At 35.7% G+C, this 25,452-nt stretch overlaps 1 protein-coding gene across 2 annotated transcripts in view; it reads left to right on the top strand.

Moving 5' to 3' along the window:
- Positions 1-25,452, top strand: part of LRRK2 (leucine-rich repeat kinase 2) — a 141,178-nt gene that overhangs the window by 84,780 nt on the left and 30,946 nt on the right. For both annotated transcript variants that reach the window (XM_011936108.1, XM_011936107.1), the window contains exons 32-40: positions 867-1,068; positions 2,100-2,188; positions 7,116-7,303; positions 8,172-8,326; positions 9,151-9,297; positions 9,448-9,639; positions 10,290-10,436; positions 15,225-15,325; positions 21,686-21,876. In XM_011936108.1, the coding sequence (XP_011791498.1) occupies positions 867-1,068; positions 2,100-2,188; positions 7,116-7,303; positions 8,172-8,326; positions 9,151-9,297; positions 9,448-9,639; positions 10,290-10,436; positions 15,225-15,325; positions 21,686-21,876 (1,412 nt within the window). The remainder of the gene's footprint in view (positions 1-866; positions 1,069-2,099; positions 2,189-7,115; positions 7,304-8,171; positions 8,327-9,150; positions 9,298-9,447; positions 9,640-10,289; positions 10,437-15,224; positions 15,326-21,685; positions 21,877-25,452) is intronic.

The raw sequence follows: 25,452 nt of genomic DNA, 5'->3' as shown, positions 1-25,452 counted from the left end.
GAATTTAAGCAGAAATTCTGCTTATTTTCAGGTGAAAAGAATATGTAAGTTCCATAGGTCCAGAAATAGGGAGAGTTTGCCATCTGGTGGTTTTTAAAGGCATTGCAGATATTATTAAGAGTTGCCTTTCTATTTAAAATTATATTTTAAAAAATGTTTGGAAGATACTTTTATTATAGAAACTATTCTCTTAAGCCCATTCTTTAAAAAATCTTTTTTTATGTATTTCTCATTTTGTAGACAGTGATTAGATTCTAAAAGCAACAGAACAATGATCATCCTCTCCTAGCAGAATCACTGGTGTTTAGATGATTCTCATTTTCCCAAATTCAAGGTTCCATGAAAAACACAGCTTGAGTGGGATTTTATGTCTCCAGGTTTCACTGTTGATATATACATCCCATCAATGTAACATTTTACAAATAACAAGCACAAAATTTAATGTTTTACCTTGAATATTTAAAATGTAATATCCAAAAGCTCTTGTAATTTGTACTGATATCTTATGCTAGCGTGTCTGTTTCACATTAAGTTTAATGTCTTAAGATGTAAAAAGTCTTTCTTATGGTTAGTGATTTATCTTGTTTTTTGCCATGGAATTTCTGGATAGTGAGATAAACATTTCCATACTATTTTATTTGGTATTTCCTAATTTGTCTCTGGATCAACAGTTTTCCTATTTTGATTTCATTGTACTTACTCCTTACAATCTAAAGAGCTTTTTATTATATTTTGATTTGATTTAAAAATGTACTTCTGAATAACATATCTGTTTCTGTAAAAACTGTTAGCGCTGAATTTGCCAACCATTTGACAAATACATGAATAAAATAGATTTTTACGGCTTCTCATTTGTAATTTCATAGATCCGAGATCAGCCTGTTGTTGGACAGCTGATTCCAGACTGCTATGTAGAACTTGAGAAAATCATTTTATCGGAGCGTAAAAATGTGCCAGTTGAATTTCCTGTAATTGACCAGAAACGATTATTACAACTAGTGAGAGAAAATCAGTTGCAGTTAGATGAAAATGAGCTTCCTCACGCAGTTCACTTTCTAAATGAATCAGGTTTGTGTGTTTCTTTCCTTATTTTCAAAGCTCAGCTGTAATAACTTATAAAAGTGTTTCTGAATCTTGTATAGAATTTATATTAAAAGATGAGAGAATATCCATACAGTTCTTTGATAGGCCACTGATTTTTTTCTTTTTGGAGGATCATCATGTGTGTGGATGACAAATCATGTATCGTGTTGTAAGAAAACAAATTCAGAAATCACCTAGGAGTAAAGTAGTGGAAAGATTCCCTGAGTGGGAGTTAAAATATTTGGGTTCTAGAACTTACTGGTACTATTCAGGAGCTGTGGAACCCAGAGCACAGCCATATCCTTCCATAATGTCAAATGAGTTTAGTGCATGTGAAACTTATTTTTATATTGCAAAGGGGAATTATTGTTGGAATGGTCTAACTGGGACGCTTTGAGAATCAATGGCTCCCTGAGATGATGCAGCTGCTGAATGGAAGATCTAGCTCTCTTCCATCAAATATTGATCTCAAAGATGAAAATTCTCAAACCAACTTCAGTGCTGATTGTGTATTTGATCATATTACTTTGCCAGAAATGTGTGAGTTGTTTGATAGTACTAGAGTAAGTGACTGGGAAACTGCTTTTGATCCCTAGATTCTGTTGTGTAAAACATAGCTTCCCATGGTTTATGATCTGTTCCTTTTCCCCATTGTTCTTAAGGTATGCCGAAATATGCTGTGTTTCTTATCTGTATTTGAAAATAAAACATGTCTTTGTAGTGTTTATTCAGCAAGCAAAACAGAAAATTATGAATTTCTATGTATGCATGAAATATGCTTTGTAATGCATGTCAGTGTCTTAAATATGTTTATATATGATTGTTTTATGTAGTTTAAAAATACTCTATTGGGACTTTAGACCATACGATGCACAGCTTCTAGTTCCAGCTCTGCCACTAGGTATGCTGAAATTTATTTACCTGTAAAATGAGGAAGTTGGACTAGATTCTTTCTAAAGCCCCTTGATATTTGTTCTACATTCCATGTTTCACTGTTTGATGAATTTTTACTACAGGAGTCCTTCTTCATTTTCAAGACCCAGCACTGCAGTTAAGTGACCTGTATTTTGTGGAACCCAAATGGCTTTGTAAAATCATGGCGCAGGTTGGTGTCTTTTATTTTTGTGGCACGGGGGTTATGGTCAAAGAACAGATGGTGCCCAGAGCATTGAGCATTTTAGAGTTTGGGTTTAGTTAAGGCAAAAACTTTTGTGAATTTAGAAGACTGTGGAACATTTCACATAGAAGACTACTTGAAGAGCTTCATGGAAGAAGGAAAGATGTCTTGAGTTCACTTCCATGACTTGGTTTTCAAGCCACATACAGATGTTTGTATCACTCTGTCCCATGCTGCTTTACTAGATCCTGATGAGGTTATTGGTTTGGTTACTGAAATAGTCAGTTGAACCAAGGCTTTATGGAAATCCTTGGGGTAAACACATAGAAGAAAATTGGGGTGCTGAGCCTGTGAAACCTTTGTCTAGATAACATGGAGGGGAATTTTGACTTAAGTGAAATGATCTGAACTTTACATGCTTACGATTTTGAAAACTTCGGATGGCGTTGGTTATAGCTGTTTTTTTCTTATATTTCACATGGAAAATGGTTTTTTCTCCGAATGATAATCCATTACCAGTGAGTTTAATTAGTTACAATAAACCATCTCTGTAGCTTTGACATAAAAGACCATTTGAGCAAAGCATACTACCTCAGGGCTTTTCAACGCCAGCATGATGACATTTTGGGCCAGATAATTCTTTGTTGCACATTGTAGCATGTTGGCAGCATTTTTGGCCTTTATATTCTAGATGTAAGTAATATCCTCTAGCTGTGACAAGCAAAAATGTATCCAGACATTGCTAAATATTGCTTGGAGAATGTGAAAATGACCCTAGTTGAGAAACATTTAGCTTCTGATTTGTTGATGAGTGAAATTTATAGTTTTGCATGTGGCTGCCCGAGTCCCTAAAATTATTATATATTTTTATATTACAAATATCTCTTCCAATTAAACCATAAAGGTAATTAAATTCACTCAGACAGTCTTGAATAATTGTTCCTAAATTCCATCTAAGGAAAAAAAGGAAGCTATTGTGAAGAGAGAACTCAGTCGAGGCTAAATCCAGTACCATGAACTTGAGAGCATATTGAAACATTGCAGTCAGTGATTGTTTGCAGTGTGCTAGTTACTGCTATTTTGGTAGGTATTTTTAAATTAGACTTTCAACCTTCTGCACATATGTCATGGATCGTGTGATTTTACTCAATTATTAAACGATAATGGAGACAGTAATGTGACCCAGAGCACTTACTCAAGCATCACCTTGACCAATGCTTCAGTCTCTTGTAATTAATTATTAGTTCTGTGAAATTTCTTAATGCATTAAGCCTTTGTTTACTTATTTTTTAAATAAGGAAAATAACAGTTGTCTTCTATATTGCCTCCCTAGTTCAGCGTAAGTGAGGGGTAAATGTTAGCTAATTTTATACTGGATCTATTTGGCAATTTAAAGAATGTTAATTAGGAAATTTTTAAAAATTCAGAACTATAAAGAGGTACGTAGTTTTGGAAAGTGTGTCATTTATGGGCACAAATAAAAAAGATGTGTAGGTAGCTGCATCCTGTACAGCAAAGGAAGTTTTAAATATATCCAGCAATTTTGTTGTCCTAGTTGGCGCATGGTAGCTATCAGGAGGTAACTCAACTCCGTATAGTCAAGGAAACGCCATAGTTGCTCCCTAAAGTGATGTGTTTCCATGTCACTATGGAACACTTGAAATCACACACATGTGAACATTAGGGTGGGCATATCTTGTACAGTAGAATAAGGAAGAAGTTTGCATCAGAATCCCCCTTTTAAGCAGATTTTCACTGTGACTGCAATAAAATTCCTAAAGATTTTGTGGAGTAATTAAGTTGAAAATCCATGAAAGTTCTTCTCATTAGCATAGTTATAAATATGATAACTTAAGTAAAAATTAAGTTAATTTGAGCCACTCAAAGTTACTTTCAAAGACAGATTTAAAATGTCAATAAAATGATAATTTAAATTTCTTATTAACCTAAAAAAGAAGTACTATCATTTTTATTTATGCAAATAAATTGAAATATAATGTCATTTTCTCACTAAGGTTTAAAGGAAATGAAAGCTCTTAAATAATGAAGTGAAACCAAGAGCAACTTGTCTGACAGCTATTAGCAAAAATAAATAAGAGTATTCACCTTCATGAATCAAGGCAAGGGCATGAATAATTTCATGGTGCAGAAGCTCTAATGAGCCCACCAACTCTATGTGCCCCGAGCTGTAAGGTCACTAAACTTATTTTTAAAAGGTACCATTAAGGCAGGGAGAAGCTTACAAGACTCATTTAACTGTATGATAAAAGAGATATGAAAGAGACCTATTGAATTCATCAGGTGGAACATTAAAAAGCTTATATGGCAATTTAACCTTGATAAAAATACATGGGAGAAATACAAAGGAATTTGGAAAATTCTCTGTCCTTGAATAAGGCATCAGTTAGCTATTCAGGTTGTTAAGTTGAAGGAATGTTAGGAGCTCTTTTAAAGATGATGAAGTCAAGATAATGTTGCAGATTTTATTCTTACGTAACAAACCCCCTCAAAACTTGGAGGCTTAAAATGTGAACAATTTATCATCTCTCATTCTTCTGTGGCTTGACTGGGCTCAGCTGCGTGGTTCTGCTCCACATCGTATTGGCAAGGGTCATTCACTTGGCTTCATTTATTAAACTGAGCTGGAAAGTGCGAGAAAGGTACGTGCACGTTTTTGGAGTATTGGTGCTTCTCCATGTGGCCTATCATATGGCTAGGTTGGGCTTCCTCGTGGCGTGGTGATTACAGAGTAATTGGACATCTTTCATGGTGGCTGGTTACCAAGAGAAATGAAGCAGAATTTTTCTGTCCTCTTAAAGGCTAGGCCGAGGACTAGCAAAAATATTAATTCTGCTACATTCTAGTAACCAGAGTAACCACAAACCTACCTCAGAATAAAGGGGAAGGGAAATAGACTCCATATGGATAGCACCTGTGTATAGGGATAGAAATGATGTGTCCATCTTTGGAAACTTCTGCTGTAAATAATGGTAGCATGCTATAGATCCACTAGGAAAATCAAGCACAAACTCTTAAAAAAATAAATGTATCTTAGTAAAATAAATTAGAATAACTAGATAATAATGGCTAATACCCATGAGGTTAATATGTGCTTTTCAAAGATTATCTCATGTAATTCTCACAGCAACCCTTCCAAATGATATTTTATTAACCCCTGTGATACAGATGAAGAAACTGATTGACAGAGAGGTTGAATAATTTACCCAATGGTACACATTCAGGAAAAGGTAGAGTTAGAATTTCAAACCAAGTTGTTTGACTCCAGGGCCTATGAGTTACGTTCATAGGGCTAATATTCAAATGAGAGAAAAGAAGTAATAAATAAACATATAATATGTTGAGTGGGTGCTACGAAGAAAATATGAAGTATAGTTGGAGATGAGTTGTCAAAAAAAGGTCTTAGCACTTAAAAAACACTAAAAGAGCAAACAATTCTCTTTACCACCTGAATTGTAACAGCAATCTGGAATTGCTATAAAGTACACAACATGGGAGAAGTCTTAAACAACAGTTGTTATTATTTATAGGCCCATTGCACACTGTCATTAAATACCAATATGTACAATCAATCATGCATTCATTGATTCAATAAATACTGTGCAAACAAAATAGAAATATAGAGATGGGTAAGACAAGTCCTTGGGCCTAAGGACTTTATAACCTGGTATTTCACTCAACTACATTATAGCATAAATAATATTTGCTTCTGTTAAAGTATTCCTTGAACATTATAGATCTACCAAAGAAAATTAAATACAAACCTCTTTTTTTTTTATTATACTTTAAGATCTAGGGTACATGTGCATAATGTGCAGGTTTGTTACATATGTATACTTGTGCCATGTTGGTGTGCTGCACCCATCAACTCGTCAGCACCCATCAATTCATCATTTATGTCATTTTTACTTCCCAAAGCAATCCCTCTCCCCTCCCCCCTCCCCATGATAGGCCCCAGTGTGTGATGTTCCCCTTCCCGAGTCCAAATGATCTCATTGTTCAGTTCCCACCTATGAGTGAGAACATGCGGTGACAAACCTCTTTTTAAAGTGAATTTGTAAAGCAAAATAAATTGGAATGTATAGATAAATATGCTAAAATTTGTCATATGTACTTTGCGTGCTTTGCATGTGTTATTTCATTCTCAGGGCAATCTAAGACGATCACTTTTACTATCTCATTTTACAGAGAAGAAAGCTGTGCATTAAAGAAATCAAATACCTTTCCCAGGGTGACACAGCTAGTAACAGAGCCTGGATTTGAATCTGGATTCTGAGTTTTAACTGCCATGACAATGATCAAAGCTCAAAGTATGATCTCTGTGTTAGAATCATCAGGGTTGCTCGCTAAAAAAGCCGATTCTCAAACCTCATCCCAGACCTACTGACCCAGACACTGCAAGTAGAATCTATCAAAATGCAGTAGTTACTTTGAGAATCATGAAACTCTACTACACCATCTGTCTTCCTATTCATGGAAACCCTCTCCTAATATATAAATGTGAAGTAATATTTCTATTTCAAACCTGTATTGATAATTGTCTGGAAGATCATTTTCCTGGGAATATATTATTGATGAGACTGCAAAACAGAAGTGAAGTATTGGATTGATCTTTTCACTGAAGCTAGGGAAATACTGATGTTCATTGGTTCCAGAGAAGTTCAATGATTTCCGATCTGAATTAACTCCCTTAATTTAACAATTTTTTTTTTTGAGAGTGAATGCCCCTCTGGGCTTCTAGGCCACATAGTTGCTAGAAAAATTAGGTACTTTGTTGCACTTGAAAACATTAAAATCTTTCTGACTACTTTCACTGAGCAAAGAGACCTAAAATGCTTTAAATTTGCAACATTTCAGAAAACAAATTCTAGTGATTATTTATGACTCAATCTTTCAGATTTTGACAGTGAAAGTGGAAGGTTGTCCAAAACACCCTAAGGGAATTATTTCACGTAGAGATGTGGAAAAATTTCTTTCGAAGAAAAGGAGATTTCCAAAGAACTACATGTCACAGTACTTTAAGCTCCTAGAAAAATTCCAGATTGCTTTGCCAATAGGAGAAGAATATTTGCTGGTTCCAAGCAGGTAAAGAAAACCTTAAAAAATAATTGCTACATGGAAATTCACTATCTATTCTTTTAATTGTCAAAGTAACTGTAGTCTATAATAGATGTATTAAATAAATAAATAAATATATTTTGCTTCTAGTGTAAACTTCCTGCTGACATACTTATTTTGGAATGAAACATTGCATCTGACACTTTAAAGATATAGTAAAACTTATTTTATATATATAGTTACTAGTTGGCTTATCACTGTTTAAATTATTTAAGAAAAGTAAATAGTGGAGAGAAATGTGTGTGTATGTGTGGGTGTGTGCATCCCTGTTTGTGTATGTGTGTGTTCTTAAACAACACTGAGAGAGTTTATTAAGCAAGTTCTGAGAAGATAGTGAGTTTTCAACAGAATTTTAAAAGCATTTATGGCATCACAGTGGATGCCTAAGTTTTAGCCTATACTATCGCTGTCCTACTCCTTTATAAGCAAGTGGGAAATGTTGTAAAGTAATATGATGTTGAAATGTGCAAATTACATTGATTGATGGATGCAGCCAATTGTAAAAATAAATATACACCTTTTTTCTAGGACATGTATTTTTCAGGATTTATGTAAAATTACATTTGTCTATGCATAACTAATTATAATAATTTATGTATTAGTGCACAGGGATTACCAAAAATATTTCATGCATCTACATCTGAGCATGCATTTGAATTGATTAATGACCTCTGAATTTTTGGTGCAGGAAAAACATATAGTGAAACAATGTTACAAAAAGGCCACAGTTGCTTGGAATGGTTACCTTCGTTGATTTTTAAGCAGTAAAATCATTTGGTCAACATTTTTGGGTATTCTGTGAGGCTGTATAACCATAGTGTCCTTTTTCCTTTAGTTTGTCTGACCACAGGCCTGTGATAGAGCTTCCCCATTGTGAGAACTCTGAAATTATCATCCGACTATATGAAATGCCTTATTTCCCAATGGGATTTTGGTCGAGGTTAATCAATCGATTACTTGAGATTTCACCTTACATGCTTTCAGGGAGAGGTGAGTATTTAATGAAGACTTAATATTTAGAGAAATTAGGGAAATGGCATATGAAAAGTAATATGCCATTTTCTCAGAGTTTACTTGTTTGGAAGGCAGCTGAAGAATTAGAAAATACGCTCATAAAACCTTGGAGTAGGCAATGTAAAGATACACAAGCACATATAACCTCGTCCAATTTGTCAGGAAGAAAACTCCTTAGGTGCTCACTCAGCTCTTGGCCGTGATTACATTGTAGGGACTGTGATTATCTCTTTTCTGTTGCACAGCCACTAAGCCATTTACAAAAAAAAGAGCAAATCTGGTGTTTGTAATGCTAACTCTTTCCTCTAAAATAAATAGAGACATTTTGGTACTCCAAAGGGAAAATACCATTTTGGGGATTAAAATTCGCTTTACACAGGTGTTACAGGTTTCCAAAATAAACTTTACTTTGATTGGAATTAATCAACATATAGGTAGTTACATTGCATTAAAAAGTTCAGAAAGTTTTGGGTTTAGCACAATCAATTTCTTTTTGAAAATTATGAGGACTGATTTATGATTCTCTTTCTTCATCGGTTAAGCCTATTAAACTGCTTAACAGCATCAACCTGAAATGGGTCTTAATCTACAGGGGATTTAGCTCGTTTTATTGTAAAGTTATGGATAAAATGTTTAATAGATATGGATGAGGACTCATACCATTAACAACCCAATACTTTCTTTCAAAATGAATAGATCTGTATTACGATCACTTGTGGTGTGTGCAGTAGATTTTTTCTCTTTAATTTAGGAAGTAGTTAATAAACCGCTCCATTTGGATCCATTTACATTTCTTTTAGAACGAGCACTTCGCCCAAACAGAATGTATTGGCGACAAGGCATCTACTTAAATTGGTCTCCTGAAGCTTATTGTCTGGTAGGATCTGAAGTCTTAGACAATCACCCAGAGAGTTTCTTAAAAATTACAGTTCCTTCTTGTAGAAAAGGTAAGGAAGTCAATTTAAGTGCTTCAATTGTAACACTAAAGAAATCTAAACTTAAAAAAAATATATATATAAACAAAAAACCTTTATCTTAAAGCTTTGTGACAGTATGAGGTTTAGACAAGACGTTGAGCTCTGTTTTCAATCATGTAGGCTGTATTCTTTTGGGCCAAGTTGTGGACCACATTGATTCTCTCATGGAGGAATGGTTTCCTGGGTTGCTGGAGATTGATATTTGTGGTGAAGGAGAAACTCTGTTGAAGAAATGGGCATTATATAGTTTTAATGATGGTGAAGAGCATCAAAAAATCTTACTTGATGACTTGATGAAGAAAGCAGAGGAAGGTATGTTTTGAAACAACTTACAAATGCGTTTAAGTGATCCTTCAATACTTACAAAATGATTTTTATTAAATGTAAATATTCTTATTCATAAGGGATGAGTTGAAAAATAGTATATTCAGTTATAGGGACTGTTCAGAAAACTGGATTATATTTATTACCAATAAAATCTTGTATCCTAGATTCAGAAAATGTTGATTTGAGGGTTTGAATGCTGGCTCACTGAGCAACATATCCTCATCTGTGAAACAGGAATACCAACCACATCTATCTCATAGAATTGTTATAAAGATTCAAATGGACAATACACGGATGTAATTGACCAACAAGTCTGCCATATAATAACAGCTTCAGCTTCATGAATGTGGCAAAGGCAGAGAATAGATAACTTTCTAGTCAGATGTCTGGTAGTCTGCAGCAGTTCAGAATTCTACAAGTGAACGTAGGAATAAGTTTTTGAAATTCCAAGTAGATAGATAATTAAGTGAATCTTTAAAATGTTCTCAAATTTTCTAGAGAAATCTAGGATTGGTTAGAAAGGGAGGGGTTAGAAATTATAGAAAATATTCCATTATTTTTTCATATCAAAACCACAGATTTATGTATCTCCTTAAATGTTGTTTTTATATAAAAAGTGTTTTATTACTTTTCAGGAGATCTCTTAGTACATCCAGATCAACCAAGGCTCACTATTCCAATATCTCAGATTGCCCCTGACTTGATTTTGGCTGACCTGCCTAGAAATATTATGTTGAATAATGATGAGCTGGAATTTGAACAAGCTCCAGAGTTTCTCCTAGGTAATTCTTTTTGTTAATTTGAGAATAAAAATTAGGATGTATTTTTCTCCTTATAATTTAGAAAATAGATCTCATAATTATATTGTCATAGATGTTTACTGTCTTCATATATTTGTTATAATGTTTTTTATTTGGAATGATATATTTTAAAGGAATATCATGTTACAGATCTGGAATTTGCTTTGCACATAATCATGTAGACTAGGATCAAGATGAGGATGAGATTATTGTGGAAGCACAAATATTTATGAAATGTATCTTTGTATTTGCCTTAATTGCCAGGGATATGGGAGGCAAATAAGAAAGTTTTCAGGTGAGTTAAGTGAAGCAGCCATATTTTGTATTTAAAATGACAGAATAGGTAAGGGAAGCACACCTCAGTGTAGTCATAGCAGGGGTTTTATGACTGAGTGTGACAATGCTGAATTCTCATAGAAATATTCATAAAAAGCCTTGAAATTAAAAAGTCAGGAGTGTCACATGGTGATATACTCAAATTCTTTTTTTTTTTGGTATGCTGAACAATTTACATTTGTTGGTTCCATGAATTCAATCTGTTATTTTCAATAGAGTATGATGGAAATCATTGAATTCATGTAGCATGTTTAGGTGTTCATTGAGAAAAGGTGAAGTATGGTAACCATGTTCCAATATTCTCGTTTGTATCTTGACTTCCTGGACCTGTCCTATCATTGTACATGGATTTTTAGGCCTAAAAGATGTTTTTAAAAAATGCTCATACACTTCAGAAGATGAAAAATGTATGCATTATAACTACTTTGGGAAAGAAGCAGTCAACATAAGATATGTCACTGTATGTCATTCCGTAGATTACATGTGTGGCTTCTCATGTCTCTCAGAATAAAAGCTAATGTCTTTACAAGGCCTGTGATGCCATGATCTATCTGACTCCTTGGTTATTGTTTTTTTTTTAATATATTTTATACAAATTTATTTTTTTAATTGACAAGTAAAAATTGTATATATTTATAGTATACAACATGATGTTTTGATATATGTATATGTTGTGGAATGGAGAAGTTTAGCTATTTAACATATACATTATCTCAAATACATATTTTTGTGGTGAGAAGTTTTAAAATCTACTCTAATAGCAATTTACAAGTATGTTATTATTAACAGTAGGCTGACGTACTCAAGTTTTAAACATTCCAGAGTCATTGAGACAACTACGAAATGCATTAGACTGATTTAATGTAAAACATTTAAAGACAATTTTGACCTTACTTTGTTTAGTTTTTGTTGTTGTTGTGTGTATAAATTTAATTTTAATCAAATTACCCCAGAGATAATGCCTAAAATCTGTCAGTCAGGACATAATATTCTTAGCAAAAAATTGTCCAAAATTTGGGACATGATATTTAAAGCTAAATAAACACCTTTATACCTTTCATATTGGCATTCATTGGGAAGTTTAGGATGAATTTAAATGCTTTGGAACTGAGGAAGTTAATGTATTAGTAATAGAGGATTAACACAAAATGCTGAATTGTCAATGCTGAATCCTACATTTTAATCAACTCCAAACTTCAAGGTATACAGGAAAGTACCAGACATAGTGCATCCTTCCTCTGAAGAAATCCCAAACTGTCAGACGCAGATCCCTAAAATATTTGTTTTTCCTGCATTAAAATGTGTTTCAGATGAATGGACACGTTTTGAGTAGTGTATGTGGAAACATCATTTACAAAGTCTGTTTAGTTGACCGGGCATAGTAGCTCACTCCCGTAGTCCCAGCACTTTGGGAGACCAAGAGGGGTGGATCATGAAGTCAGGAGTTCAAGACCAACCTGACCAAGATGGTGAAACCTCGTCTCTACTAAAAATACAAAAAAAATTAGGCGGGTGTGGTGGCGGGTGCCTGTACTCTCAGCTACTCGGGAGGCTGAGGCAGAGAATTGCTTGAACCTGGGAGGTGAAGGTTGCAGTGAGCCGAGATTGTGCCACTGCACTCCAGCCTAGGTGACAGAGTGAGACTCTATCTCAAAAAACAAAAACAAAACAGAACAAACAAGTCTGTTTAGTTACACAGATAAGAAGATGTTTGTGATTACTCTCCCTTCTCCAGACCTATGTCCCATAAATCCATAAATCCCACGTTCATTTACAGAAAGCAGTCTAGATAGGAGTTTCTCAGTCTTTGAGCTGTTGCCATTTTTGGCTGGGATGACTGTTACCGAGGTGCATCGTAGGATGTTTGGCAGCATCTCTGGCCTCCACCCACTAGATGTCAGTAGTATCTCCCCTTCTTCCCTCAGGTGTGACAATCAAAATGTCTCCGGATGTTGCCAAAGATAAGGGGTGGGGTTGAGTACCGGTGATTTAACAAATTAGGTGCATCCTTCTAAAAACATTTTACAGGTAGGAGACTCCAGCATCTTTATATTAGAGTAATCTGGAGAAGGTCGTGCCTCTCTCCATTTTCCCTCTTCCCGTTTTTATTGCAGGGCAGCAGTGCATTCAGGCTTTTTGAAAACTCTCTTTTTCCCAGATAGCAGTAACTATTATGCAGTGACTAATACGACCCACCTTAATAGATATGAATAGACTTGTTTTGTGAATATATTTTAAAATATAAATGTATGGGATTTTGTTCATGCATCTAGGAAGCTACAAGGTACATTTCCTCTTTGTGGAGCTATTTATTTTTCTGGAGAGCCAAGACAGGTTCTTCCACTTCCGTGGTGTGATTTGAGGGATTAGGAAAATTTCCTTGCCTTCAGTTTTCCTTCCAACCTGGATATCACAAATGCACAATAGTAGTCCTTAACTTTATTTTTGTTCTCAGTCACCTGAAAGGCATTACAATCCATACTCCATATTAATGCAGCAGTGATTCTCAAATAGAGAAGGGCTTTAAAAATTAGAAATCCCTACTCCATCTTGAAATTTTGATGTATCTCCCTAGAGTATGTTACTTCTCTATGCTCCATTACAATTTCTCTTTATTGTTGATAGCTGTCCAGATTGAGGGGAAAGAGAGCAAGATGCATCTATTGTATGTTTCCATCTCTCCGAACCGTTCTCTCCCTTTCCCCTCTACTTGCTTTCTTTCTCTTTTCCCTCTTCTGTTTACCCGATTCTATTTCTGATTCCAATATATAACAATTTCCCCTGAAACTCTCTCAATACCAACAATCCTAACTAATGGTTTTTGAAAGTCAAATATTTATTAAGTACTGGAGGGATAGAATGAGAGAATACCAAGACTGATAAGATGCAAATAATACTTTTAACATATTTACAATCTAGTAGAAATACAAGACATGCTCAAATGAGTTAATTATTTTAATATACTCTGTCTCTGAGCATAAAATATAATTATATATGCTCATTATAGATGTATAAAAAATAAACAAATAGGTAGAAGCTTTCCATAGATGTGTAATTTCACCACTTGGAAATTACAGGTTGTTATATTTCCTTATAGACTGTTTTGCGTGTATTCACTTATATCCATCAAGTGACTACATTTCAAGACACTATATGAGAACCATAAATATTGTATAAACAGGATTTGCTGAATGTCGTTGGAGAGTAACAGTCCATGGGGCTGATTGTGGTCAGTTTCTGAGGCAGGCCTCTATTTCTTGGTATGTATTCGTCCCTATAGGCTTGATAAACTCCCTGGAGGTGGTGATGATGGAGTAGCAGAGCTCATCAAGGGTATGGAGGCTTGAAGGTACAAAGCATGCTCAGGAAATTTTGGCTATTCCGGTTTGTCTAGAGCACTTGTTCTCAACCTTATCTGCTTGTTACTAATTCTACTAAATATAGAATTAAAAGAAGAAAAAATCTGATGACTATTTTCTCTTGGGACTAATTAGATCAAAATCTTTAAACCTAGACATTAGTGTTTTAAAAAGTTCCTCAGATGTATTGTTCAGCCAGGACTGGGGCAGGGAAAGCTACTGAACTCGAGCCTTGAGAATGAGAAGAACAAGAAGAGAACTTTAAAAGGATTTAGGGGCCACAATATGACTGTGGAGCTGAATTTAGATTTAGTTTCATAGGCAACATGGAATAACTTGTGTTTGAGCAGGAGAGTGACACAATCAAAGTAGAATGATAGGAAAATTAATTTTGCAAGAGAGAGAGAATGAGTTGGAAGTAAGGAACTCAGGAGGCCTCTTGGGACTCAGCAGAAGGCTCTGAGGCCACCATATGGGTGTGGTGATAGTGGAAATGGAGAGGAAGGGAATGTGAATGAGGCTACACAGTGAACTGCCAGTGTTAGCTGTGGGGTTAGACCAGAGCAAGAGTTAAAATGGTTTGTCAATTTTAACTCCAGAAAGACCTCAAAAAGAGCTTTTGTCTTGTTATCATCAGCTATATGGAAGGTAGAATAAAAACTGGTTAGGAGAAAAGATAATAAATGTGGCTTTTGATAGGCTGTGTTTGAGTTGGAAGGGCATACCAGTGAAATATCCAACACAAAGTTAGAAGTGTAGAAGAGCACTTAGGAGGTGGCTATAAGTGAAAATGTGAAAATTATCTACGTTAGAGGGATAGATGAAGTCACAGAAGTGGATGACATAATTGAGCAGGTTATATGTAGAGGAAAGATGAGAAGGTTGAGGACAAAATCTTTAGATGTATCTTTCTTGGAGTAGAAGGAAGAGGAAATGTTAAAGGAGATTTGATTCAATGAAACAAGTAGATCAGATTTCTATTCAAATATACAACAGATATAATTAAAACAGATATAATTTATTTAGTTTTTTTTTGCTTGGACAGATTAAGTGCTTTGTATTTTCTTTTCAACAGGTGATGGCAGTTTTGGATCAGTTTATCGAGCAGCCTATGAAGGAGAAGAAGTGGCTGTGAAGATTTTTAATAAACACACATCACTTAGGCTGTTAAGACAAGTAAGAAATTCAGTAATATAATTATATTAAATTACACATTATTAATCTGCTGAAACACTTATTTTGTGTACAGTTGTGAAAATGCAAAATAATGACCACATTTCTACTTGAGTTTAATTATGCAATTCTAGTTTGTCTTTTCTTTGCAGAATAGAAAGTTTTGTGTTATTTCTCCTGTTGAGAAACAAAGCACTGTATTCTGAGAATCCTTACAATTGTGATACATAGTATGTTGTAAAAACTTTTGTAAGACTCACTTACCCTCCTCTTTTTACTTTAGAACCTCACTGAACCAAATGTGCTCCATGGATAAGTAGCCAGGCATTATCCGGGAGATTGTTAGAAATGTAGAAACTTGGGACTTTTCAGCGCCATGTTTTTGTCCCCAGTGCTCCACAGTAGTCAGACTCCTAGCTGCCTCCACTTGCTTCCAGACCTTGAAGCCTAGCAAGCTCCTGACTTCACCTTCTGTTTTCTTCAGAGTGTTTATCTTTTACATTTCTGGTCCAGGGAGAGAATGATTTTTATTTTTATTGAACATGACTTCTGTGTGTTCAGAGTGAAAGAAGAAGTTTAATGCATGACCTCACATTGCTAATTTGATTGAAGGTGAGAAATCTTAAACCAAAACTCTAACTGGTAAGCTTGCACCTTTCTTTTCTGGATTTATCCACTTCAGTAAGAACCGCTATTGATTGCTTGCTACAAAGATGGAAAAGTCAGCAGGCTTATCCTATTTCCTACTTCCTGTCCCTGCCCACTTCCTAAAATTTAAAATTGGTTAAATTAGTTTTCCTCATATATAACAATTATAACTTGGAATGATTTACAAAACTTTTGCTTTTTTAGTACACCAACTCTAGACAGCATGGACTGACTCCTTGCTATGTGAGATGAGGAAAATTACTGCCATTCTTTCTCCTCTTCCCATCACCTTCTCACGTCCCCTAATTTATTCTATTATGTTTATGTAGTGAAAGTTTATAACGTTTATATTCCGTTCTGTGCTTATAATTAAATTGTTCACATTTTGTCTATAGTTTGGTTCTGAGGACAAAACCAATAAATGCCATTTATATATATTGTTTATTTGTACAGAACGAAAATATTTCTACTTTTAGACAAAGAAATGCAACCTTCTGTCACTAACTTCTTTTCCTAATAGAATAGTAACATTCCAAATGACAAAGTCAAACGGATCCTCTATTGTTATGTATTTATCATCAATCTATAAAAATAAGGGCATATTTTAATTCAGGCCACATTTTTACCCTGATTTTAAAAAAATTGTTTTTAGAGACGCAGTCTCACTAGGTTGACCAGGCTGGTCTGGAACTCCTGGCCTCAAGTGATCCTCCCACCTTAACCTTCTAAGTACCAGTGGTGATTTATTTCCTGTAGCTTTTTTAGGTTTTCTGATTATATATATATATATATTTTTAAAAAAACATACTTCAGGAAAAGATATATATTTTCATCATGCCTTCAAGTGTTTCTAAGTTCTTAATCATACAGTTTGTATAATAGAATCTACTTTCTTCTTGAAGACATTCATCATTCAGCACATGACTTACTGCTCTAAACAGGAGAGATGGATTTCTAGGCTGCTTGCGCAGTGATTAATCTATGAGTTAGTTTCCTTGCCCTCTTTGATTATTCTCAATGTTTCCTGGATTCCATGCCTTCTCTTGGTTGAATTGTCCTTAGTTTTTGTTGAAGAATATCTTTGAGTAATTTTTTTAAGAAAAGGTGTTTGTAAGGTAAATGTTTGTAGTCCTTACATGTTAAAAATATCTTCATTTTGCCCTCCCATGTGGTGGATATGTTATCACACTTTATATTTTAGGAATCTAGGTTTGAAATAATTTTTCTTCAAAATTTGAAGAAAATTCCGCTGATTTTTAGTGCCCACTGTTGCTAATGAGAAGTCTGCAGTCAGTCATGTTTGCTCCTATCTAAGCTACCTTTAATTTCATTTTAAAAACTGAAAATTTGATCTTTTGAATTTCATTTGTTTTCAGTGTTCTGAACCTTCACAAGTATATGTTTGTGTGTAGGTTGTTTTTCATTCCATCTAATTCATTAGTTTGTGAAAAATCGTCTCCTGTGTATTCTCTTCTACTATTTATTATTTCCTCCCTAACCTTTATTAATCATTTTTATTGACAGCTACTATGTACCAGATTAGGTGATAGGATATATAATATACATATAGTAGTAAGCTAAACCCAGTCAAGCCTCTCCTTCTCTGGAGCCTATATCTAGTTACTTATGATTCATTATTGCTTGCCATTGCTCCAAGAGTATATATTAGATGACAAGCCTTCTGGGTCTATCTCATCCATGTTTGAGTTCCCTCTTCGAGTTTTATCTATAATTTGTGTTACTTACTTGACTATCTCTTGCAGGTTTCTAGTTTGTTTTTCAGAATTGCCTCATCTATTATTTAGTTTTCTGCTGAATTTTGTTTTGATAATCATATTTTTCACTTCTAGCAATTCTTTCCATCGCCTCTCCTTGTTCTTTTGTAGCCATATTTTTGGGTGAAATATCCTCAAGTGTTTCTGTTCACATCAATTAGAATTTAATTTTTTGTATTACTTGCATTATTGCTGTTTTCTTTGAGGTCATTTGCTCTATGGGTTCACCTTGATTTTTCTCTTTTATATTGTTGGTTTTCCAAATTTAGTAGTTTTGGATGACTTCATATCTATGAAGTGAGTACTGTATTGACTATTAAAGATAACTAGAATGGGCATTCTTCACATTTATGTAGGTTTGCTTGTTCAAGTTTCCACTTTCTGAACAAGAAGGTAGACCATAGACTTTTAAGGGCTGTGTACTGCTTAGGGATACTCTGTTTTTAGGTTACATGGGCAGGGATCACCAGGACTGCTGAGACCATACCTACCAAAGGAAGGCAGGCTAACGATAGTTGATGAGCTAAAAAAAAAAAAAGTAAACAAAAAAATCTCATAATGTTTTAATAAAGTTTATGAATTTGTATTGGGCCACATTCAAATGCATCCTGGGCCACATGTGGCCTGCGGGCCACGAGTTGGACAAGCTTGTTCTAGATACTTCAGACTCTGTTCTACATCTCTTTATAGATCAATAACTTGCTGCAATGAGCTTATCAGATAAATTATCTTCTTTTCATCCATAAAAAAAGTCATGGGAGGTACTCACTATAGGATTGGTTTATTCCAGTGACTCTGGCCAATTTTCTTTAAAATTCCTTTAACCTTGTTATATTGGTTTAATTTCTTCAGAATGACTTTTCCCATTGTGGTAAACTGGTTCTAGGCTTCACAATTACTTATTCCAAGTACAGAAGAAAAGAGGGCACCTCTTTTGAGGACTTGCATTTCAAAGGAATCAAATGGCCTACATAATAAACCATTAAATAAATAAATGTCTCTCAGCCCCAGTTGAGTCACCTGTGCTTTTCTCAACAAGCACTGTGTTCAGGGCAATGCTCTGTGCTAATTGGCTTTAGGTCTCTGTTACCGAACTGATCACTGTGGCCCTGAGGGTGCTGTTACTTAGAATATTCTCACCTTTTCTGAGAGGCTGATGTTGGGGTCAGTTCCGCCTGAACTAAAGTCCATGGGCTGCATGGGTAAAGGTTGAGTACCTCAGCAAATATCATGGTACTCTTAGGAGGAAAGGAAGGGGAATATACACTGTTAGTTAACAGTGGTTACTCCTGTACTCTCTCTTGTTTGGATACTACTGGGGATTTATTTCTTTTTCTGAGTCTTTATTGACATTAGGAATGAGAGATAGAAACAGGGTGAGAGAGGAAGTAAAATTCAATGCTAATTTTTCCATCTTATACCAGAACTCAACTGTATTTCTGGAATCTATATATCCTTACTTTTCCTTTGATTTATTACAAAAAAAATTCTTAGTGGCTACACTAAAAATTTTGTAACCTTTAAAAAATACATAGTTACACTACTTCAGTTACTCTGAGTAATAGAAAATTTCATGTGTGTACAGAATATCCTGGGGGCATTTTAATTATTAGTAACTACAGTCACACTACAGTTCTAGAAGCAAATTAAACATTTTGCATATAGAAGCTTGTCTGTGAAACAAATCTGGGACAATCTCTTTTAATGTTTAGGTAATTTGTTATATAAATTGATTTTTTAGCCTTGTTTGTTAGTTGTCAGCATGCATTTCAAATTTTACACAATGTATTTAGGGAACTCTGATGGAAGTCAGTACATTAAAAATGTCTACAGGGCCAATTAGTGTATAGGCAGGGAGGCAAATTAAGGGAATGGTGGAAGAAATTGAAAAAAAAAAAAAAACCGATGTGCATAATGTGCTTCTCCTCTTAAAAAAAAAAAAGACAACAACATAAAGAAATAAAAATGACATTTGATGGTCATTCTGCCAGTAGTCATGGGGCAGATCTATGTTATACTGTACTATTATGCTCTTTTTTCTTTGCAATGAGTGAGTTGCTTTTCCAGGATAGAAAATTTGGATTAGGCCTCTGTCTGTGCCTGTGAAAATAAGTAGAGCTAACTTAACTTGTTCTCATCAATTTTAACCAACTGAGCTAATCAGACATGGGCATTAAAAAAAGATTTTATCTACTAAGCAAATATGATCACAGTCTGAAACTTTGTTCTTGGAAAATCCCCTCTCAGGGTGTTCAGCCTTTCTTCTTCAGCTTGCAGAATTCTCCACGTTTCAGTTTCCTGATAAATCGGTGGGTGCTGCTACTCCACATCTTTGAAGCTGGTTGTTAAGAAGCAGCACTTCTACAGCGATCACAGTTTAAAGCATGAATCAATTTAACATCACATAAGCTATAAATTTCAACGGAATTACAGTTTCAGAGTAAAGTGCAATATACAGTATAAAGTGAATCTGGAATTCAAGCCCAACAATGTCATAAAAGAGGCTGTGAAGTCTCACATGATGTGGGCCACAGAGAGGATTGTTGTCATTCAGATCTTAGCTCAAATACTACCACATCCTCGGAGTGGCCCGCCATGGGCCACCCTTACTAAGCCAGTCCCTCTGTTCAAGCCAAAATGATATCTCAGACTTTTTTTGAATTGCAGAGAGATTGTTGCAGCCAGGGATTGCATTAGTAAGGGTGGCCCATGGTGGGCCACTCCGAAGATGTAGTAATATTTGAGCTAAGATCTGAATGCCAAGAAGACTTCAGCCATGTGAAGGGTGGAGGGATTTCTAGGGAGAGGGGTCAGCACAGGCAAAGACCCTCTGATGGGAAGAAGCTGAGCACAGCTTGGGATTGAATGAATGCCAGTGTGGCTGAAGGGTGGTGAATGAAGGGGAGGGGGAAAGGAGAAGGTCTGGGAGGCCTGGGCACAATCAGATCAGGTGGTGAGGCCATGGAAGTAGATGGGATTTTCATCTAAGAAAAATGAGAAGTCTTCAGAGAGTTTTCAGGAGGGGATGATATATATTTCTTTGAAGTTGAGCGTTATCCACGGTAAACTTTTGTAGTCATTAAACCAGAGATTATAGGCAGATTTTCCCTCATATGCCAGTTGCAGCTGATTAGTAGTGGCTATAGAGAATCCTGGGCTGAGAAGGATTCTGTGGCTAACTAGAATTCAGCAGACGAGTTTGCCATGGCCCATTAGTATGACTGTACTGTGTGCACTGTTTCTGCATTAAATGTCTGACAAAAGCAGAGCCAAAGGAAAAATAGAACTTAATAATTTAATTCTGACAATACAGTTGACCCTTGAAAAACATAAAGGTCAGGGTGCTGACCCCTTGTGCAGTCAAAAATTTGCATATAGCTTTTGACCTCCCCAAAAAACTGAACCACTGATAGCCCTCTGTTGACTGGAAGCTTTGCTGATAACACAAACACTTGATTAACACATGTTTTGGATGTTATCTGTATTATATACTCCATTCTTACCATAAAGCAAGCTAGAGTAAAGAATATTTTATTTAAAAAATCATAAGGAAGAGAAATATATTTACTCTTCATTAAGTAGAAGTGGATCATTATAAAGGTCTTCATCCTCATCATCTTCACATTGAGTGGGCTGAGGAGGGGGAGATAGAGGAAAGGTGGGTCTTGGTGTCTCAAGAGTGGCAGAGGTGGAAGAAAATTTATGTATATGTGGACTCAGGCACTTCAAACCTATGTTGTCCAAGGGTCAACTGTAGTTTCAAAACCAGCTTTTTATTACTGAAAATATGTTAAAAAAACTCAGAGAAGAAATGGAAAGTTTGCTCTGATCCAGTCATCCAGAGAAATCCATAGTCACCCTGTTGATGCACTTTAAAGAAGGAGATACATGGGTAAGACCTGATGGTGAATTACTCTTATATGATTTTGGACTTTTACAGGAGCTGGTGGTGCTTTGCCACCTCCACCACCCCAGTTTGATATCTTTGCTGGCAGCTGGTATTCGTCCCCGGATGTTGGTGATGGAGTTAGCCTCCAAGGGTTCCTTGGATCGCCTGCTTCAGCAGGACAAAGCCAGCCTCACTAGAACCCTACAGCACAGGATTGCACTCCATGTGGCTGATGGTTTGAGGTAAGTAGGTCGTGTTGTTTAGTGCATGACAAGTGTGACCCCAGACTTACTCTCAGGTTCCGAGAACACTTCCCAGGAACACCGTGCCCCAGTAACAATTTACAAACAATTTGGATGAAAACTATCATTTCCCTGATAAAATTTGGTAATTTCAGAAAATAAGAGTATGAAAACCATGTAGAACCTCATAGAAAGTAGTAATAGACTTTGAACCCACAAGTTCGGCTGTGGAACCCATAATTTTAACCCTGTACTGATCTGCCTTCTGTACAAATGTATAAGTTAGGCTTCACAGTATCAAATTGAGTGTTAATTACATGATTCCAGTGAGGAAAGATGAGTCCATACTTCTCAAGGGGACTAGAGTGATTCACGTTGGATTCTTCGGTATGACCATCTCACATGTCTCAGAGGCACACCTATCCATGCAGCCAGAGCAAGCTTTGGAGAGGGAGCACACTGGAGTGGAAAGGCTGTTGTCTTTGAAGACAAAAGGCCTGGGATTAATCACTATTCCACACACTTAGTAACTGTGATTTTATATCTCTGATTCCTATTTTTTAAATTATCTGTGAACCATGACTTATATTTAATGCATAAAATTGTGATGACCTCTGTAATAATGGAAGACATTCCAGATGAAACTCTTGATGTCCTCTCTGCCATTGCTCCCCAACCCCAGTCACCTCTTTACACCTGAGAGTCACCTTTCATTCTTTTCTTTCTCTCTCATCTCGTAGCTAATCCTTTAGCAAATCTTTCAGCTCTGCCGCCAAAATATATCTTAATGCTTCTAACAATTTCTCTCAGTAACATCTGAGCCAGTATAATCTCTCATTGCCTTTCAGTCCCCTGCTTCAATCTCTGTCTCATGATACATCCCATTCTTCACACAGCTACTGGGGTGATTTTTCTAACATGAAAGTTGGATCAGGCCTTGTTTCTGTTATCAACCCTCCCCTGCCTTATTTCTTGGGCAGGGTGCTCAGCCACTCCTATCCCTGAGGTTCCTTGCAGATACCAGAGGCTTTATATTGGCTATTGATTTCACTCAGGAATGTCTGACTCCCAGATGTGCTCTCTACTTATTATAAAGGATTATTTGAATCCTTTCATTGAGGACTCTCAGCACAGAGGATGTCCCCGACGACCCTTTGTCTCTCCAGCCTCTATAGGAGTATTGCTGCCTAGGATTTTTTATGTTTTCATTTTTTAAAAAATTTATTTATTGTCTGTCTTGCCATCAGAATCTAAGTACCATTAAAGGAGGGACTTTTCATCCTGTTCACCATTGTATCTCTAGCTCCTAAAATAGTAAGCCTTCAGAATTATTGTGTTGACAGTAGGGGAAAAGGGAGAAACGAGGAAAGAAGGAAAACAGTGCCTGGTGCATAGTAGCCAAGCAGTGTATGCAACTTTCCTTCTCTTCTGAAATGCTATGAATATGCCTTTTAGGTAGTATCCAGAAACGTCCCTTCCTGAAAGGGTTCAGAAACTACTGAAAACTGTCCAGGTTATGAAATGAAACAGGGGGCAGGGATTTGCATTTGAGTTGATATTTCTACTTTTGAACACCAGGGGGAACCTTGGGTTAAATTAATGTAGGTAAAGTGCAGCTTAGTCTCCTGTATTTCAATGCCTTCTTTCCTTCATTTAACTAACTCTAGGTTCAGTTTTTCCCTAATTCTTCCACAGATCCCCAAAGTGTTTATTTATAAAGTGAAGAATTGCTATTTTTTTTTTTTTTTTTTGCTTAACACTGTTCGAAACACCTTATCTCTAAAATGACTTATCCTAGTTCTGTGAAACCTTACTTTAAACAACAAATCCAGCAGTTTCTGATGAAGTAAATGAAATGTCAGCATATTTAAAATAATTTGCCTAATTTGTTCTTAGCTTAATGCCAGAAAAGCTTTCTGGATTTTGTATCACAAAAGGCTAGTAGATTTCAGTATCTATCAATCTTCTACCAGCACTAAGTAATTTTTAAAACTCAGCATTAAGGTTTATTTTCCCAAGTATGTTTTAGCACAGAAAAAAAAATCATGCTCCTTTGGAGTCCCTTGAACGCTGGAGCTGTTTAGAGTGACATACAAGAACTTTCTTCACGTTACATGCTCTCCCTCCATCTTGCTTTTACCTGTTAGCTTACCTCTCCAATTCAATCCACTTCCTTTGAACTCTTTATCATAATTCTATAAAACTTATGAAAATATAATCACCTGCATTTTCTGTATGTTTCTGTGTTTCAATATCTTCAAAATGGAATGTACTGCCTTGGTACATCACCCACTATAAATCTATTATTTCTGCTATATCCCACACTTGCCAGGCCAGGATACTTGTTGTCCCATCCAGGCCAAACACCTTTCCCCAAAAGCAACTATGCATTTGTCCGCCAGGTCCTTGACTCTATTTTACATTATCTTTTTAGTCAATTCATTTACTTTTATGCCGCTTACTGCTGCCTTGGTTCAGCATGTCTAGGGAATTAATCATAATTTCTTTTCTAAAATAAAAATCAATTTATGCTTGCAATTCCGTGGCAGTTCTCAATTATCTGCAAAGTGCATCCAAACTCTTGGCATAGCATCAAAGCTCTTTCTGTATGCCTCTTGCTTCCCTTTGCAGCCCCTGCCACCCTACTGCCCACACTGCATTCTAGACATGCTGACAGTCTTGAATTTTCAGTTATGCTCATGTCTCTCCATCATTGTATTTGTTATTCTTCTCTTTCCACCAAGTTGTCTGCCTAGAGAGCTCATTTTCCTTAAGAATTTCCTCACATGTCATCTCTACTGTGAAGCTCAAATGTGTCATGAAGTGTTAGCTTCTCTAACTTGTGTTTCTTGCACATGCTCTGTGCAAGACATTGTCTTAGGTGCTAAAGAGGGAAAGCTAGATATTATATTGTTCTTGAGGTTGAAAGCTTACAGTCTAGTGGGAGACTCAACTTTGCTGTCTTTACCTCAATGTTTTTCTCCCTCTGTGCTTCCCTAGCATGTGGTAGTTACATATTTCTGGAACCTTGTTTGAACACCTGTTTGAGGACTATTTGAGCACAATCCTTCTGGATTGTGACACCCTCAAGAGAGCAGATATACAAAGATGGCTTTGTATACTAAATGACTGGCCCTCATAGATACCTAGTACATATTTGTCAAATGAATGAATGCATTCTATGTTTGGAATAATTCTATTCAGAATGAGATAAAGTTTACTTTAAGCTATGAAGAAAGAAGTTTCTTAGCAACTCTTAAAATAATCACAATCAAAGAATGACTGTTTAATATAAACCAGTTTGTTTTAATAAAATATTTGACAGTAGTCATGGTTACACAATGTATAAATTATGGCTAAATTATTGTCAGGAAGGAAAGATCCCTACTTATTATTTCAAAAGCTATTTTGCTAGTCTATTAAAAGCTATTAAAACTGCACTTCTTAAGATTAAATTCTATAATTGAACATTTTAACTAACCAAGATATTATCTCTTTCCCACTGACATTATTTCAAATTAAGCTTAACTATTCCTTTTTAGCCTTTGGAAAGTATTCTGAGTCTGTGTTCTATAA

The sequence above is a fragment of the Colobus angolensis genome, unplaced genomic scaffold (genome assembly GCF_000951035.1).
Source record: "Colobus angolensis palliatus isolate OR3802 unplaced genomic scaffold, Cang.pa_1.0 Scaffold150, whole genome shotgun sequence".
NCBI classification, from domain to species: Eukaryota; Metazoa; Chordata; class Mammalia; order Primates; family Cercopithecidae; genus Colobus; species Colobus angolensis.
The sequence above is the reverse complement of the archived record's forward strand: the minus strand, read 5'-3'. Positions and strand labels throughout refer to the sequence as shown.